Source organism: Bombina bombina, chromosome 1 (assembly GCF_027579735.1).
Source record: "Bombina bombina isolate aBomBom1 chromosome 1, aBomBom1.pri, whole genome shotgun sequence".
NCBI classification, from domain to species: Eukaryota; Metazoa; Chordata; class Amphibia; order Anura; family Bombinatoridae; genus Bombina; species Bombina bombina.
The window spans coordinates 1,176,899,551-1,176,918,744 of NC_069499.1; the positions used below are offsets into that span (position 1 = coordinate 1,176,899,551).

General features: G+C 37.4%; 1 protein-coding gene across 1 annotated transcript in view; it reads left to right on the forward strand.

The window, feature by feature from the left end:
• The first annotated feature begins 4,287 nt into the window (after window positions 1-4,287).
• The window catches only part of ITGB3 (integrin subunit beta 3), a 211,378-nt gene continuing 196,471 nt past the window's right edge, over window positions 4,288-19,194 (forward strand). The window contains exon 1 of the mRNA XM_053699744.1: window positions 4,288-4,398. Within this exon, the coding sequence (XP_053555719.1) occupies window positions 4,341-4,398 (58 nt within the window). The 5' untranslated portion in view covers window positions 4,288-4,340. The remainder of the gene's footprint in view (window positions 4,399-19,194) is intronic.

Below are 19,194 nucleotides of genomic sequence, written 5' to 3' on the forward strand. Positions count from 1 at the left end.
TGTGCCACTAAATTTCCACAACAGCTTGCTCACACAATGACCCCTCTACGATATCACAAATTTTGAAGAGTTTTTACTGTGAAATTTTAAAAATATTGGGCCCCAAATGTCCCTCAAATTGCATACCTAGGCCATTTTTAGCAAATTCACTTAGAAATAAAAGCAAAATCTCCCATTGTGCCACTACATTTCCACTACAGCTAGCTCACACAATGACCCCTCTACGATATCACAAAGTTTGGAGACTTTTTACTGTGGAATTTTAAAAATATTGGGCCCCAAATGTCCCTCCAATTGCATACATAGGCCATTTTCAGCAAATTCACTTAGGAATAAAAGCAAAATCTCCCATTGTGCCACTAAATTTCCACCACAGCTAGCTCCCACAATGACCCCTCTACGATATCACAAAGTTTGGAGACTTTTTACTGTGGAATTTTAAAAATATTGGGCCCCAAATGTCCCTCAAATTGCATAAATAGGACATTTTCAGCAAATTCACTTAGGGATAAAAGCAAAATCTCCCATTGTGCCACTAAATTTCCACAACAGCTAGCTCACACAATGACCCTTCTACTGTATTACAAAGTTTGGAGACTTTTTAATGTGGAATTTTAAAAATATTGGGCCCCAAATGTCCCTCCAATTTCATACATAGGCCATTTTCAGCAAATTCACTTAGAAATAAAAGCAAAATCTCCCATTGTGCCACTAAATTTCCACCACAGCTAGCTCACACAATGACCCCTCTACGATATCACAAAGTTTGGAGAGTTTTTACTGTGGAATTTTAAAAATATTGGGCCCCAAATGTCCCTCCAATTGCATAAATAGGCCATTTTCAGCAAATTCACTTAGGAATAAAAGCAAAATCTCCCATTGTGCCACTAAATTTCCACCACAGCTATCTCACACAATGACCTCTCTACGATATCACAAGTTTTGGAGAGTTTTTACTATGGAATTTTAAAAATATTGGGCCCCAACTGTCTCTTGGATTGCATAAATAGGCCATTTTTGGAAAGTGCCTATTTTTGCAATTTGAGGGACATTTGGGGCCCAATATTTTTAAAATTCCACAGTAAAAAGTCTCCAAACTTTGTGATATTGTAGAGGGGTCATTGTGTGAGCTAGCTATGGTGGAAATGTAGTGGCCCAATGGGAGATTTAGCTTTTATTCCTAAGTGAATTTGCTGAACATGGCCTATTAATGCAATTGGAGGGACATTTGGGGCCCAATATTTTTAAAATTCCACAGTAAAAAGTCTCCAAACTTTGTGATATCGTAGAGGGGTCATTGTGTGAGATAGATGTGCTGGAAATTTAGTGGCACAATGGGAGATTTCTTTTTTATCCCAAAGTGAAATTTTTGGAAAGTGAATATTTTTGCAATTTGAGGGACATTTGGGGCCCAATATTTTTAAAATTCCACAGTAAAAAGTCTCCGAACTTTGTGATATCGTAGAGGGGTCATTGTATGAAATAGCTGTGGTGGAAATTTAGTGGCACAATGGGAGATTTTGCTTTTATTCCTAAGTGAATTTGCTGAAAATTGCCTATTTATGCAATTTGAGCGACATTTGGGGCCCAATATTTTTAAAATTCCACAGTAAAAACTCTACAAACTTTGTGATATCGTAGAGGGGTTATTGTGTGAGCTAGCTGTGATGGACATTTAGTGGCACAATGGGAGATTTCTTTTTTATTCCTAAGTGAATTTGCTGAAAATTGCCTATTTATGCAATTTGAGGGACATTTGGGGCCCAATATTTTTAAAATTCCATAGTAAAAACTCTCCAAAATTTGTGATATCGTAGAGGGGTCATTGTGTGAGATAGCTGTCGTGGAAATTTAGTGGCACAATGGGAGATTTTGCTTTTATCCCTAAGTGAATTTGCTGAAAAGGGCCTATTTATGCAATTTGAGGGACATTTGGGGCCCAATATTTTTAAAATTCCACAGTAAAAACTCTTCAAAATTTGTGATATCGTAGAGGGGTCATTGTGTGAGCAAGCTGTGGTGGAAATTTAGTGGCACAATGGGAGATTTATTTTTTATCCCAAAGTGAAATTTTTGGAAAGTGCCTATTTTTTCAATTTGAGGGACATTTGGGGCCCAGTATTGTTAAAATTCCACAGTAAAAACTCTCCAAACTTTGTGATATCGTAGAGGGGTCATTGTGTGAGCTAGCTGTGGTGGAAATTTAGTGCCACAGTGGGAGATTTCTTTTTTATCCCAAAGTGAATTTGCTGAAAATGGCCTATTTATGCAATTGGAGGGACATTTGGGGCCCAGTATTTTTAAAATTCCACAGTAAAAACTCTCCAAACGTTGTGATATCGTAGAGGGGTCATTGTCTGAGCTAGCTGTGGTGGAAATTTAGTGGCACAATGGGAGATTTCTTTTTTATTCCTAAGTGAATGTGCTGAAAAGTATCTATTTATGCAATTCGAGGGACATTTGGGGCCCAGTATTTTTAAAATTCCACAGTAAAAACTCTCCAAACGTTGTGATATCGTAGAGGGGTCATTGTCTGAGCTAGCTGTGGTGGAAATTTAGTGGCACAATGGGAGATTTCTTTTTTATTCCTAAGTGAATGTGCTGAAAAGTATCTATTTATGCAATTTGAGGGACATTTGGGGCCCCATATTTTTAGAATTCCACAGTAAAAACTCTCCAAAATTTGTGATATCGTAGAAGGGTCATTGTGTGAGCTAGCTGTGGTGAAAATGTAGTGGCACAATGGGAGATTTCTTCTTTATCCCAAAGTGAAATTTTTGGAAAGTGCCTATTTATGCAATTTGAGGGACATTTGGGGCCCAATATTTTTAAAATTCCACAGTAAAAAGTTTCCAAAATTTGTGATATCGTAGAGGGGTCATTGTGTGAGATAGCTGTGGTGAAAATGTAGTGGCACAATGGGAGATTTTGCTTTTATCCCTAAGTGAAATTGCTTGAAAGTGATGATTTTTGCAATTTGAGGGACGTTTGGGGCCCAATATTTTTAAAATTCTACAGTAAAAAGTTTCCATACTTTGTGATATCGTAGTGGGGTCATTGTTTGAACTAGCTGTGGTGAAAATGTAGTGGCACAATGGGGGATTTTGTTTTTAACTCTTAGAGAAATGCTGGAATATGGCTATTTTTTTAAATTTGAGTGAGATTTATAACAAAAATGCTTGTGGTATTCATTAAAACATTTCTTATTAGCATATATGTATGGTACAGCCTTTAATAGTCTTAAGAAAGTGCTAACAAATAAGTGTCTGATAGCTTGACTACTGTTTTATAACTGTCTGATAGCTTGACTACTGTTTTATAACTGTCTGATAGCTTGACTACTGTTTTATAACTGATAGATAGCTCCAAAAAACAGTGTCTGATGGCTTGACTACTGTTTTAAACTGTCTGATAGCTCCAAAACAGTGTCTGATAGCTTGACTTGGATTTTTAAACTGTCTGATAGCTTGACTTGACTCCAGTTCTTTTTATTTGTTTAGAGGAAACGACTTTGCTTCTTGGTTTATTTTTTAGTAAAATACGTGACTAGCAGTTTATATAAATCATCCACAATAGGTCATCACGAACTTCTATGCACTGTGAGGCAGAATGTCATTACTACTCCTGCTCGTTTTATGTTGCAAATTATATAGATTTCAAGGTGTGTGAGCTCCCTGATGCCAGTTCTGCAGTTAGTTATAGATAATTTCAATTAATATCCCATTATTTTAAAACTCCAATATGTGATAGTAAAAACAAAGGGTAGCTCAGTCTATATACAAAGCCCTGAAGTGTTTCATGAGTGTTAACTACTTCGCTGAGTATTAAATTCATTCGATTGCAAACTTTGTGTGTCAGAATGCCAGGTACTAATATCTCCATTTAACTCATTGCTAAGATTCCGAGTGTAACAGTTTTATCTGCGGTCTCTGCTGTCCTCTCATCTTCCTCTATAGGCTGTAATGCTTAGGTAGGGGCGACTGAATATCAGTTATATCTTCATAAATCGATGTTCTATCGGGGAAAATGACACTGGCTTGATTTCGAGGAACTATCTATTAAAGTTAGCTAGTGCGTATAATAAGGGGGTAGAAAAAGATAGCCGTGGGCTATGGGGGAAGCTGAGCCCTAATCTTGTACTTTTACCTTGATGATGAATATTCCAGAGATGTGGTAGCCAGAGGGTTAATGGATACAGGCCTGTTGGAATGTAGGCGTGTCCCTGCGTTAAAGGAGGGGGTTTAGGGTGTGTCTGGGCGTGGGGGGTTTTAAGTGGGCGGAGCCAGGTGTCTGACAGCTCTTGTTTCGCTGTTCTGGAGAGAGAGAATAAGCTGGGCACGATGAAAGCTGCATGCTGGGCATATATATTGCTGCTCCTTGGTATTACTGGAACTTGTGGTAAGTACAAATGAGGATGCTGGGAGTTTAGAAAATAAGTGGTCAAAGAGAAGGTCATTTTAAACACAAATGGATTTGTAGGGCAGGAGTCAGAGGCACATAGGACAAGAAACAGATACATATTGGGGGAAATAGTACAAAAGTCATGCAAATGATGTTAAAAAGTGTTAGAGCAAATGCAACAGAGAAAAAGAGAGCAAGAGAGAGAGAGTGGTTATACTGAGGATGAGATTAAAGGGAATGGGGCCCAAAAATGTTCTTTCATGATTTAGGTAGAACATACAATTTGAAAAAACTTTACAGTTTACTTTTATTATCAAATTTGCGTCATTCTCTTGGTATAATTTGCTGAAGGAGTAGCAATGGACTACTGGTTTCTAACTGAACACATGGATGAGCCAATGACAATTGGCATATATATGCAGCCACCAATCAGCAGCTAGAACCTAGGTTATTTGCTGCTCCTGAGTTTACCTAGATAAACCTCTCAGCAAAGGATAACAAGAGAAGGAAGCAAATTAAATAATAGAAGTAAATTGGAAAGTTGTTTAAAACTGTATGCTCAGTCTAACTCATGCATGTCTAACTTTACTGTCCCTTTAAGTAAATAAGGGGCAGGTAGGAGGGGCCATAGAACATCTATCAGGGACAGAAAGAGCAATAGACCTCAGAGTCCTGGGTAGATCATGCAATAGCCACAGGCAGATAAATGGAACAAAACTGGTTAAACTTTAGGACAACAAAATGAATCTGAATATCAGTCATTTATTTTATAATATTTCCCATATTTAACAAACTACATAGTTCTGAGTTTCTCTAATCAACCTTAAGCACTAATCGCGCTTAATAATTATATTTTATATACAGTATTTATAATTGTATTTCAGTAAACATAAAATATTACAGTTTTTAATTTATATTTTTGTTTAACATGGCACCTTTTGTAATTATTTAACATTACATTATTGCTTTCACTCATTCTTTTTGGATGTATGCAAATTAGTAACTAGATTGGACAAGAGTATGGGCCTTGATTAAAGAGCTATAAAAGAGCAAAAAGAAAATGCATTAATATGTTAAATCATTTTATTGCACTATTACTTGCATATAACTGTGTATTTAACTCCTTCAAAAGGGTTAAACATATAAAGGCAGCTACATAGCAGCAATGCACAAATGGGAGCTAGCTGAACACATCTGGTGAGCCAGTGACAAGAGACATATATGGGTAGCCACCAATCACCATCTAGCTCTCAGTAGTGCTATTCAACAAAGGATACCTAAATAATGAAGCCAATTAGACAATAGAAATAAATTATAAAGTTGTTTAAAATTGTATGTTCTTTGTTAATCATGAAAGAAAAAATGTGGGTTTCATGTCCCTTTAAAGTTGAGATTTCTATCCCTTTAACAGCTAGACGAAGTACCGGTAACACAAACGACAAGATAGCTTGCTAGATGGGTATGAACACAGAAAGATGTAGCTGAGGACTTAGTTAACGCTGAAGGGGAACTCGTGCTTCACTGCCAAAGTACCGCATACAGCTATATATCCGAGTGTCTACTGGCTATATTTTCTGTCCATTACTAACCTTGTATTAGAGTGAAGATAATTATTGTTGTTACCATGCAGTAATATCAACATCTGGAATACATTTAGACCACGTCTAGCAAAGGAGGGGTATTAGATCCTGTCTGTAGATTTATGGGCGGTTATACGTTTTTCTAAACTTGGACACTTTTTTTTCCATTCATTTTTTTTAAATATTTAATTTACTTTTAATTGAACAGTAGAAATATTTGCCTTCCTTTAGCCAAATCAAGAAGAGGAAACCATATTTATGTTCTCTATATTGTGGGTGCCTAATCTTGTCGGAATCTAAATAGTGTATTAGTTTATGTATGTATGTGTGCATCAGATATTCTCCTAGATCCTCTATTTTTGCACAAGATGTAAAAAGTATGGCTGACCATATAGTCTAAATGACAGAATGGAAGATAATGTATGTTTTTAGCTTCACCTTCTGTCCAAAAAATAGATGAATCTGATTAATTATCTTCAAATTTGTAACACTACTATTCAAATTCATTAGGTTTTAATTTTAATTAAATTATAGAGTACTAAGTACTTGTTTTTGCACATTTAAAGTTCCACACAATTGCTCTGATGCTTTCACTGGCATGGCCTTAAAGGGACGGGAAACCCCCAAAATTGAATTTGTGATTTGGATAGAATATACAATTTTAAATCACTTTAACATTTTCTTTTATTATCAAATATGCTTCATTTTCTTGTTATTCTTTGCTGAAGGAACAGCATTGCACTACTGGCAGCTAGCTGAACACATCTAGCTACTCAATCAAAAGAGATAAATGTATGTAGGCACCAATCACCAGCTAGCTCCCACTAGTGTAGGATATGTGCATTTTCATTTTCAACAATAGATACCAAGAGAACAAAGAATAGAAGGGATTTTAAAGTGAATGTAAATTTTTTATGTTATGAAACTATAATTATATAGGTAATCATTATATTAAACAAACCGCCACTTTCATTTTATCATAAAATGTGTAATAAATGTTTTATATACATTTCTAAATATCGGTAGTTGTATATACCTGCTCCTCCCCTTCTCAACTTCCTTATTCTTTTCAATATTATGTATACAGCGGTCCCACCCGCTGTTTACGTAGTGGCAGTGCGCGCTCCTGTCTCTCCTAAACACTGCGCATGCGTCAAACCCCGATTCCTGTCAATCAACATAGTATTCAGTGAATCAATACATTCACTGAATACTATCGTTGGGTATAGGATCAAAGCATCTCATCCTCATTGCCGTAATACTTACCTAGCGCTGTAATATTTCAAGAATGAATGTAGTTTGCAATTGCGCATGCGCGAAATGTGAACGAGCTTCACATAAGAACGGAGGAAGAGCTGTCTAACGCAAGCGCAATACGGACGCGTGACGACAGAGAAAGGGGTTTGGTCCCCCTGTGGTTAATACAGTTATTGGTTCTACGGATCGTGCATACAATCACACTGAGTTATCGAAAATGCCGGGCGGAGGATTAGAATGACGGGTGCAAGACTAAAAACAATTAAAATCACGGTAATTACAATCTTTATAAAAATTTCATGAATTAAACTCATGTTATTTCAACGTCACTGTTACGCCGAACTTTAGAGAGCAAGCTGAGTTTACATTCACTTTAAATTGTCTTAAAATTACATGCTCTATTTAATTCTTGCCATCTTAATTTTGACTTTCCTATCCCTTTAATTTAAATTTATTCCCAGTGTCTTGAAATGATAGTTACTTGTCTTTGAATTGATAATATACCCTTTAAGATGGGCCGGACCCCACACAGTAGGAGGTTAATTTCTGCTGCTGTTTGTATGTTTGTGTAGCATTTTTTACACAATACAGCAGTATTGAAATTTTTAGTATAGGTAACAGTCCCAACATGCTAAATCAGCTTTATCAAATGACAAAACAAATGTAAAGGAGCAGGAATATAAACATAGGAGCCGGGCCATTTTTGGTTCAGAACCTGGGTAGCACTTGCTAAATGTAGCCACCAATCAGCAAGCGCTACACAGGTGCTGAACCAAAAATGGGCCGACTCCTATGCTTATATTCCTGCTTTTTCAAATAAAGATAGCAATGGAACGAAGAAAAATGTATAATAGGTGTAAATTACAAAGTTAACTAAAATTGCATGGTCTGTCTGAATCATGAAAGAAAAAAAAAATAGGTTTTGTGTCCCTTTAAGGGACATGAAAGTCAACATTACACTTTCATGATTTAGAAAGAGCATGGAATTTAAAGGGACAGTTTACCCAAAATCTTTCTCTCCTTTAATTTGTTCCCAACGATCCATTTTACCTACAGGAGTGTATTAAATTGTTTACAAATAGCTCCTTAGCCTTTATATTGGCATTTGAAATAGCCAATTTAGCCTGTAGTTTCCCTCCCTATACTGAAAGTTTCTATACCTAGGTATAGTCTATTGACAACCTATGTAAACACAGTCAGCAGGAGAAATTACACTCGCAGTGGGAGGTGGAAGAGATACAAATCTAAAATGTTCATTTTCTATTGTTCTTTCTAAGTATTGTACAGAGATAAGAAAGGGAAGCATTTGAGTGATACGATAACAAGATCTGATCTGTATGCAAGCTTAGCCTTTTTTGATGGGCTGTGGTTTCAAAGCAAATACAGCTATTTCTTTTGCAAAAAGAAGCATAAATGAGCAATTTATCATACATTTTATATGCTGCAGCTGGTATAACAAGTCATGGGGAGCACATTCAGGAAAAAACTATTTTACAGTGAACTGTCCCTTTAAGGAGACATTTAATTTTGCTTCCATTATTAAAATTACCTTGCTATCTTGGTATCCTTTGCTGAAAAGCTCAGTAGCAGCATTGCACTTCTTGAAGCTAGCTGATGGGTGGTGGTTACACAGGGGTCAAGTTCTACAAAAAAAGTGTGGGAACTCACCAAGACTTCCACCCCCATCAATTAATTTTGTTTTATAAACACACACACAGTGTGTATAAATGTATATGTATGTTTGTGTATGTGTGTGTGTATATATATATATATATATATATATATATATATATATATATATACATACATATACATACACACACTCACACACACACACCTTGGTTAATGGAAGCAAACTAAAACTAATGAAGGGTTTTGGGTCTGAGAATTCTCCTCTTTCACACAGTCTCACTCACTTAATAGTCCTAGTTCTACTGAGGAGAGCTTAATAACTCCAAAGTTAGCCACACAGAAATGATCACACAGCAGGACAGATGACAGGCTTGCATTTAGTGTATTGTAGGAAGTGTTACTGCCCATTACTAGAGGATCTCACTATCCCTCTAACCAGACTTGGCTCCAGCTCCTCCCACCAGCATCAGCAGTGTTTACTGAAGCATTTCTGTTCTCTGTCAAGTGGGAACTTAGTTCCTCTTGCAAAAATAGTGCAGGAACTCCGTTACCATGCATTCCCGCTCGACTTGACCCCTGTGGTTACACATATATCCTTCCTGACATTGGCTCACTAGATGTGTTCATTTCTGTCCCAATGGTGCATTGCTGCTCTGGAGCTGATTTTGCTGGAGTTAAAGTGAAGGTAAAGTTACCTTGACGCTGATCCAAAATCCAATTCTTTGTTGAAAATTAATAGGACTTTAATTCATCATTTTTTACAATATTACTTCCAAATCCAGTATTTTCAATTAATTCCCTTTTTTCCGATTTTCACAATCAACTCGTTTATTTATTTATTTATTTTTTGGGTCACTTTTTAAGACAAGCCAATTGAAATTCTGGCCGTTAGGAGGCCGTGACCCTACGTCATCCGCCTACTCGATGTACTGTGCATGTGCTAGAGTCTATCTATTCTTCACAGAGTTCTTGTTCTGCTTAAGGCCGCTTGTTCTAGGTGAAGGGAGATGGGCGTGCTGAGAATCACGCATGCGCAGTTACAATGCTCGTCGTGAACGCACTTCTGCTGTTACGTATAGAGCGGGTGGTACCACTCTATACGTCACAGCACTTCAAATCCGGATATAGAGGTTGGTAGGAGTTATCAACGGAATGGTAGGGAAAAAAATAAAGATAAAAATAAAAGAAAAATATATATTTTTTTAATAAAATCAAGTTAGTGATTAGCATATTCTATGTTGAAGAAATACATTGATATATTCATATTACATAAAATTTACCTTCACTTTAAACACATAGTTACAGGTATATGCAAGCAAAAGTTCAGTGATAAAATGATGTAACACATTAGCGCATTGTCTTTTTGCACTTTTGTGTTTTATTAACTATTAAAGTGACAGTGAAGTCAAAATTAAACTTTCATGATTCAGATAGAGCATGCAGTTTTAAACAACTTTACAGTTTACGTCTATTATCTCATTTGCTTTGTTCTTTTGATATCCTTTGTTGAAAATCATACATGTAAACCGAGAAGAGCATTAATAGGAGCTAGCTGCTGATTGGTGGCTGCACATATGTGTCTCGTGTCATTGGTTCACACAATGTAATTCCTCTAGCTCGTATTAGTGTTTTGCCACCCCATCAACAAAGGATACCAAGAGAATAAATAAAATTTGATAATAAAAATTAAATTGAATCACAAAAGAAAATAAATGAGTCTCATGTCCCTTTAAACATAACTTTTTTTGGCTACAGTTAAAAATGTAAATGAACTAACGTTACAATCTCTTCATTTACTGGTTCTATCACAAGGTTGATTGTGTTACAACTAACTGGCATTAGTTCATTTTAGTATTGACTCGTGTAATATAAATTAACAGTATTTATGTATAAGGGTATCTGTATATTTTATAGTTTCCTTCTGTTTATTTCCATTATTATTTAAATTCTATTTATACTTTTGGTTCACATAGCTTGTACATTCTCCATGTAAGCAAGGACATCAGAAGTTCCTTTATATAATATAGTAGCTATGTTTTTATTGCACGTCTTTCTTGAACATTTCTCTCTTTAATTGCATATTTTTGGAATTTGACAAAACAGTCACATGATATAGAAACCTTTTCACAGGTTTAGATATCTAATGTAGGCAGACATGGATCATACACCTAATAATGGCGTGCTGGTAATAACATCAAACGACCATGAATATGGCACATATAGTCATGCACTGGAAATCCCATGTTAGGATTAGGTGTATAATACACTCAGTCACAAACTATGAAGCTCATCCTTGATTCAGGTATGTGACACATAGCGGCAGACTAACATTGTATGCTAAATTCATGTGTCTGATACACATCCTGAGATTAGGTATACAAATAATACAGTCAGAACTGTGAAATTCACCCAGTGATGTGGTATTTGACTTGAACAGTTATGGTCTGGAACTCTTCTTGGGATCAAGAATATGAAACACACAGTCCAGATCTGGAAAAGTTCATTGAGGGATGAGGTATCTGACTGTGATATGGTGTAATGTAATAATCTCTTCTTCAGATTTAACATCTGAGATACATAGTTATCAGCAAACAATCTCTCTCTATTCTCACACAGATATATATCATAGAGAATTTCACTCTGGGCTCAAGTATACTCACAAATATATCAATTGTGAATGTGACTCTGGGGCAGCGATGATGGCGAACCTATGACACGCGTGCCACAGCTGGCACTCAGAGACCAGTCTCTTGGCACGCGAGCCATAACTCTGCAAACATTGCATACTGTTTTCAAGGGACTTGTATGGTCTGTAGAGCGTAGCAGGCCCACACACAAACTACGAAGGGGGAGCATCAAAGTAGTAACTCAGCCCGCCAAATTCCACTGCCCTCACCAGGAAGTGTGCGCAAACAGTGAAAGTACTGGTGGAGGGAAAGAGCAAAACAACAGCTGAGGAAGTAAGATTTCCAACAGTGGGTCTTGGGGGTCTGTAGCTGCTTAGATGCCTGAGATACAGGCTTCTAAGCACCATGCCCCCTCCTCCTATACTTAACATTAAGTATAAATAAAGTTGCGCAGTGACATCATCACGTAATTGCGCGTGACGTCACCGCGCATCACGTGAAGCCCCGGCGATGCCTGTCACTCTACAGGCACGATCGCCGGGGTAGCAGCAGTAAGGAGCCCCCAGATCTCCCTCAAGGTGGGAGAGTGCTAGTGACGGCTCTGAGCCGTCATTTGTACCAGAGTGACAAACTCTGTGACGGCTCAGAGCCGTCATTAGCACTCAAAGGGTTAAAGGGACACTGAACCCAATTTTTTTCTTTCATGATTCAGATAGAGCCTGCAGTTTTAAGCAACTTTCTAATTTACTTCTATTATCAATTTTTCTTTGTTCTCTTGCTATCTTTATTTGAAAAAGAAGGCATCTAAGATAAGGAGCCAGCAAATGTTTGGTTCAGAACCATGGACAGCACTTGTTTATTGGTGCTGTCCAATCAGCAAGGACAACCCAGTTTGTTCACCAAAAATGGGCCGGCATCTAAACTTACATTCTTGCTTTACAAATAAACATACCAAGAGAATGAAGAAAATTTGATAATAGGAGTAAATTAGAAAGTTGCTTAAAATTGCATGCTCTGTCTGAATCATGAAATAAAAATTTTGGGTTCAGTGTCCCTTTAAGTATGCATCGTGCACCAGCATTTTAAACACAGCACTTGCTCAGAGAGCCTAGTGTGCTTGTATCATCCGATAATATAAGACAAACCCTACTGGATCTCTGAGCAAGTGCTGTGTTTTAAATGCTGGTGCACTGAGAATATCTAGTTTTGCTTCACATGCACGTGCAGAAAAATATGTCAACATTAAAACTGTGATAACTTTTATTAGAAGCATTTTTGCCAGTATATGTATATTGAATTATGTTTCTATTCAAAGATGTAATTAATCTATGTGCATTTTAGTTTGCCCGCAATGTCCCTTTAAGTATCCTCATACACACACATATATCAACTGGTAATGTCACTTTTGCTCAAGTATCCACAAACACACAGACACACGCTCCGTATGGAGCTTGAGGGCCCGTGCAGGCTCGCCAGAAACACAACATAACACAACATAACCCTGTCCGCCTGCTCTGATGAGGCGGACAGGAATCGCCAGAATTCAACTCGATCGAGTACGATCAGGTTGATTGACACCCCCTGCTGGCGGCCAATCTGCAGAGGGCGGCGTTGCACCAGCAGCTCACAAGAGCTGCTGGTGCAATGCTGAATACGGAGGGCGTATTGCTCTCCGCATTCAGCGATGTCTGTCGGACCTGATCCGCACTGTAGGATCAGGTCCTACAGACATTTCATAAATAGGCCTCATAGATATATATATATATATATATATATATATATATATATATATATATATATATATATATATATATATATATAGAATATCACTCAGCTAATTTAGCCTCGCAAATGCATTTATAAATTGGGAATGTCACTCTGAGATTACGTATCCTCACACACATATATCAATTGGGAATCTCACTCTTGGGTCAAGTGTACTCACAGTCACACACACACACATATCAATTGGCAATCTCACTCTTAAGTGAAGTGTACTCACACACACATATATCAATTGGCAATCTCACTCTTGGGTCAAGTGTACTCACAGTCACACACACACACATATATATCAATTGGCAAACTCACTCTCAATTGGGAATCTCACTCTTAGCTCAAGTGTACTCACACACACATATATCAATTGGGAATCACACTCTTAGGTCAAGTGTACTCACAGTCACACACACATATATCAATTGGCAATCTCACTCTTAGGTCAAGTGTACCCACAGTCACACACACACACATATATCAATTGGCAAACTCACTCTCAATTGGGAATCTCACTCTTAGCTCAAGTGTACTCACACACACATATATCAATTGGGAATCGCACTCTTAGGTCAAGTGTACTCACAGTCACACACACATATATCAATTGGCAATCTCACTCTTAGGTCAAGTGTACTCAGTCACACACACACACACATATATCAATTGGCAATCTCACTCTTAGGTCAAGTGTACTCACAGACACACACACACAGACACATATATCAATTGGCAATCTCACTCTTAGGTGAAGTGTACTCACACACACATATATCAATTGGCAATCTCACTCTTAGGTGAAGTGTACTCACACACACATATATCAATTGGCAATCTCACTCTTGGGTCAAGTGTACTCACAATCACACACACACACATATATCAATTGGCAATATTACCCTTAGGTCACTTAGGTCAAGTGTACTCACAGGCACACACACACACATATATCAATTGGCAATCTCACTCTTAGGTCAAGTGTACTCACAGTCTCACACACACACACATATATCAATTGTGAATCTCACTCTTAGGTGGTGTACTCACACACACATATATCAATTGGGAATCTCACTCTTAGGTCAAGTGTACTCACAGTCACACACATATATCAATTGACAATCTCACTCTTAGGTCAAGTGTACTCACACACACACACACACATATATAACAATTGGGAATCTCACTCTTAGGTCAAGTGTACTCACACACACACACACACACATATATCAATTGGGAATCTCACTCTTAGGTCAAGTGTACTCGCACACAGATATATCAATTGGGAATCTCAATCTTAGCTCAAGTGTACTCACACACACACATATATCAATTGGGAATCTCACTCTTAGGTCAAGTATCCTTACATATACATATTAATTGGTAATCTGACACTGGGCTCAAGTGTCCCTACATACATATCAAGGGGAATCACACACTGAAATTGAATATGAACCATGAACCTAGATTAATATATATTAGTTGGTAATTTTAACCTAAACTCTAGTTTGTTTTTTTACATTTTTTTGCCTCTAAGCTGACACAATGAAAACTGCCATAGCACATTCATTCTTCAACTTCCAAATTATTTTAAGAATGTTAAGGGATATCTGTCATGCCTGTAGTGTAAATTATATAATATACTCCCTGTTTCTCGCTCTGAACAATCTGAATTTGACATTTTTCCTGCAAGGTATCATGTCAATTTGATGGACAGCCATATAGGAGATTTTATTTTTTATACTTTTTTTAAATCCACTGCATGAGACTTTTGCCAGGGCATAAAGGAAGTTTTCTGCTAGTAGAATAGTGTCTCACTATCACACATCACATTGTTGGTATATCTGGATATGGTTGTATTACCAGAGTGCCACCAAACAATCAAGTTGTTGAGCACAGGAGCTCTTAAAGGGCCATAATACCCAAATGTTTAAACACTTGAAAGTGATGCAGCATAGCTGTAAAAAGCTGACTAGAAAATATCTCCTGAACATCTCTATTTAAAAAAGAAAGATATTTTACCTCAAAAGTTCCTCAGTAGCCACCTCCCATTGTAAAGGATTTCTAAGCAGCATTTTAGTGTGTCTGTCCTGGGACAGCTGAAAGGATGAGCCTCATGAACTCTCATATTATTTCACCAATCAGGTAAAGGAAGCTTACTATGAAATTTCATGAGAGTTAAGTCAAATCTCATGAGATCACAGTAAGATTTCATGACCTCAGCACTGCTGATGCTGATTGGCTGCTGTTCATTTCTTCATTTTTTTTAATTTTTTTTACCTGCAGCTGGGAGCAGGTGAAGTATAACTTTTTACACAGAACTTACTCTGCTGAGCTGAGGAGATTGTGAGGTAAAATAACTTCCTTTTTTATATAGAGATGCTCAGGTGATATTTTCCTGACAGCTTTTTACAGTTATACTGCATCAGTTTCAAGTGATTTAGCATATGAGTATTATGTCCCTTTAATTTAAGAACATTGCAGAACTCCCCTAGCTGTAATATGCTGATATGTAGGGTACCTTCCTCTATGGACAATATCCCTGAGACCCGATGTATGACTGTTTTCTTGTCTATGAGATTTGACATTAGTTTTAATAAATACTTAGGAGTTGCTGGGAAGCCTCTTATCCTTTGGCAAATTTGTTTTGTTTATTTCCTCCGGTGAAGTACCAGTTTGTTCTACAAAGGGAAAGGTGTTGAAATCATCTTGCAGAATTTACAAATGATATCAAAGATAATGAAACTCCATAAGGCCTAATACTATCATAAATCCCCAACTGCAAAAATGTTGTGATCTGCATTTCATTTTCAATAAGAAGAGGGCAGTACCTTTGCAGTGAAATAAATTTGTGAGCTCAGTGAGAGGCCTTGTATACTGCCTACCTCGCATACTGCTTACAGTAGCTTGTAACGTTAGTTAAGGTAGTGCTGACGCAACCAAATAAAAGTTATTATACATGCAAAGGCAGGATGTTTTCTGTTTTTTCTCTTAGCTTTTAAGGGGTTATTGCAACTTCATGTGAATTCAGAATATAACCAAATGGTGTAACTTTTCATTACCCTTATAACAGTGAGTTATCTGGCTTCAAAGGTAAACACTTGGTGCAAGATTACATATAGGGCGCGTGCTTCAGCGCAAGTGCAAGCACTGAAACCTGCACCGCCCGTAATTTCACCTCGCACATCGGGATATTACATATAGGGTTTCGGCAGTTCATAAAGTGCCGTAAATCGGATAAACTAGCGATGTCCAGAAATGAGCGTAAATACAAATTTCTGGAGTCGCTAGAGACTTAAAGTGAAGGTAAAGTTTTGCTTTTTTGATGCCTGTATTCTATTATTCATCTGGTATATACTGTGATCGCTAAGTTTTTTTTTCATTATTGTATATATATTATTGTATTTTTAAACGTTTATATTTACAGTCTCTGCCGTTCTTCGCTCCTCCCTCCTTTCATTTCCTGATTTTTCACTATATTACGTACAGAGCGGTCCCACCCGCTCTGTACGTACTTCCAAAGCGCGTTCCCGATTTACGGCTCACTTGCGCATGCGCAGCTTACGCCGAACATTCTATTTGCGCCTGCGTGAAAGAAAAAATCTTAGACCTAAAGCGCAGGCGTCAATTTTCCTTGCATGCGCTAAACTGTAACGAGCTGTGAGAAGAAAGGAAGTGAAGGCAGCGCATGCGCATATAGAACAATCAGGTGGTGACGTCATATGACGGCCGCCTAACGGCCAGTGTTTCAATTGGATAGTCAGAAAACGTGAGCGGTATTATGAAAAAAAAAAAAAGAAACGGGTTGTTCTAAAAGGGTTCGGAATCAGATCAAGAAACGGTAATAAATAGATAAATATAGCGATTATAAAATTTTCATGACTTAAAGTCCCATTTATTTTAATAGTATTTACAGGGGCAAAAGTGTAATATGTGAAACTTTACCTTCACTTTAAGGCACTTTTGAAACTGTTGGTGCCTAAGAAAAATAAAATATATCAAATCTCATGTAAAAGTCTAACCCGCCTCCCAAAAATAAACCCGGAATGTAAAACCCCTATATCCGTCATCAAACCCACATCAGAACTAATAAAAGTATTAACCCTAAAACTGACAACCCCCCCACAACGCAATATGCCTAATTAAACTATTAACCCCTATATCCGCCATCAAACCCACATCAGAACTAATAAAAGTATTAACCCTAAAACTGACAACCCCCCCACAACGCAATATGCCTAATTAAACTATTAACCCCTATATCCGCCATCAAACCCACATCAGAACTAATAAAAGTATTAACCCTAAAACTGACAACCCCCCCACAACGCAATATGCCTAATTAAACTATTAACCCCTATATCCGCCATCAAACCCACATCGCAAGTAATAATTAAATTATTAACCTCTAAATCCGCCAACCACAACATCGCAAACGACCTAATGTATTAACCCCTAATCTGCCATTAACCCACATCGCAAAGTCCCTATTAAAACTATTAACCCCTAAACCACCATTAACCCACATCACAAAGTCCCTATTAAAACTATTAACCCCTAAACCACCAATAACCCACAACACAAATAAATAATTCAATTACTAAGCCCCCTTATATAACACCCCTAACCTAACACCCCCTAAATTAACCCAAATTACCTAAATTAAAAAAAATCCTAAAGTTACTTACTATTAAAATAAAAAACCTAACATTACTTAAAGGGACAGTCTAGGCCAAAATAAACTTTCATGATTCAGATACAGCATGTAATTTTAAACAATTTTCCAATTTACTTTTATCACCAATTTTGCTTTGTTCTCTTGGTATTCTTAGTTGAAAGCTTAACCTAGGAGGTTCATATGTTAATTTCTTAGACCTTGAAGCCCACCTCTTTCAGATTGCATTTTAACAGTTTTTCACCACTAGAGGGTGTTAGTTCACATATTTCATAAAGATAACACTGTGCTCATGCACGTGAAGTAATCTGGGAGCAGGCACTGATTGGCTAGACTGTAAGTCTGTCAGAACTGAAAAAAGGGGCAGTTTGCAGAGACTTAGATACAAGATAATCACAGAGGTTAAAATAATATTAATATAACTGTGTTGGTTATGCAAAACTGGGAAATGGGTAATAAAGGGATTATCTATCTTTTAAAACAATAAAAATTCTGGTGTAGACTGTCCCTTTAAGTTTAAATTAAGCTAAAATTACAGAAAATAAAAAAATCTAGTATTACATAAAATAATAAACAAATTATCAAAAAAAAAAAAACCTTATCCCTATGAAAATAACCCCCCCCCCAAAAAAAAATAAAAACACCCCCTATTCTAAAGCTAAACTACCAATAGCCCTTAAAAGGGCTTTTTGCAGGGCATTGCCCTAAGTTAAACAGATCTTTTGCAGTTAAAAAAACCCCAGTAAAACCCACCACCCACCAAACCCCCCAAATAAATAAACCTAACACTAAAAAACCTGAACTACCCATTGCCCTGAAAAGGGCATTTGTATGGGCATTGCCCTTAAAAGGGCATTTAGCTCTTTTGCTGCCCTTAAAAAGGCATTTAGCTCTTTTAAGAAGTGCCCATCCCTAATCTAAATAAAATAAACCTAAGTCTAACCCCCAGATTGGTACTCACGGTTGCTGAAGTCCGGCGGAGAAGGTCCTGTTCCAGGCGGTGAAGTCTTCTTCCAAGTGGCGACCTCTTCTTTCTTCCAGGAACAAGCCGGCGCGGAGCAGAGGGCGGAACTGAAGACTGGCGACCCTGGAACTGAAGACCGGCGACCCTGGAACCATGAAGCGTGGAGGATCCTCTTCGTACGATCTCTGCCGTACACTGAATACTGAATTCAAGGTACGCGATTAAAGATGGCGTCCCTTGAATTCCTATTGACTGATTTGATTCTTCAAATTCAAATCAGCC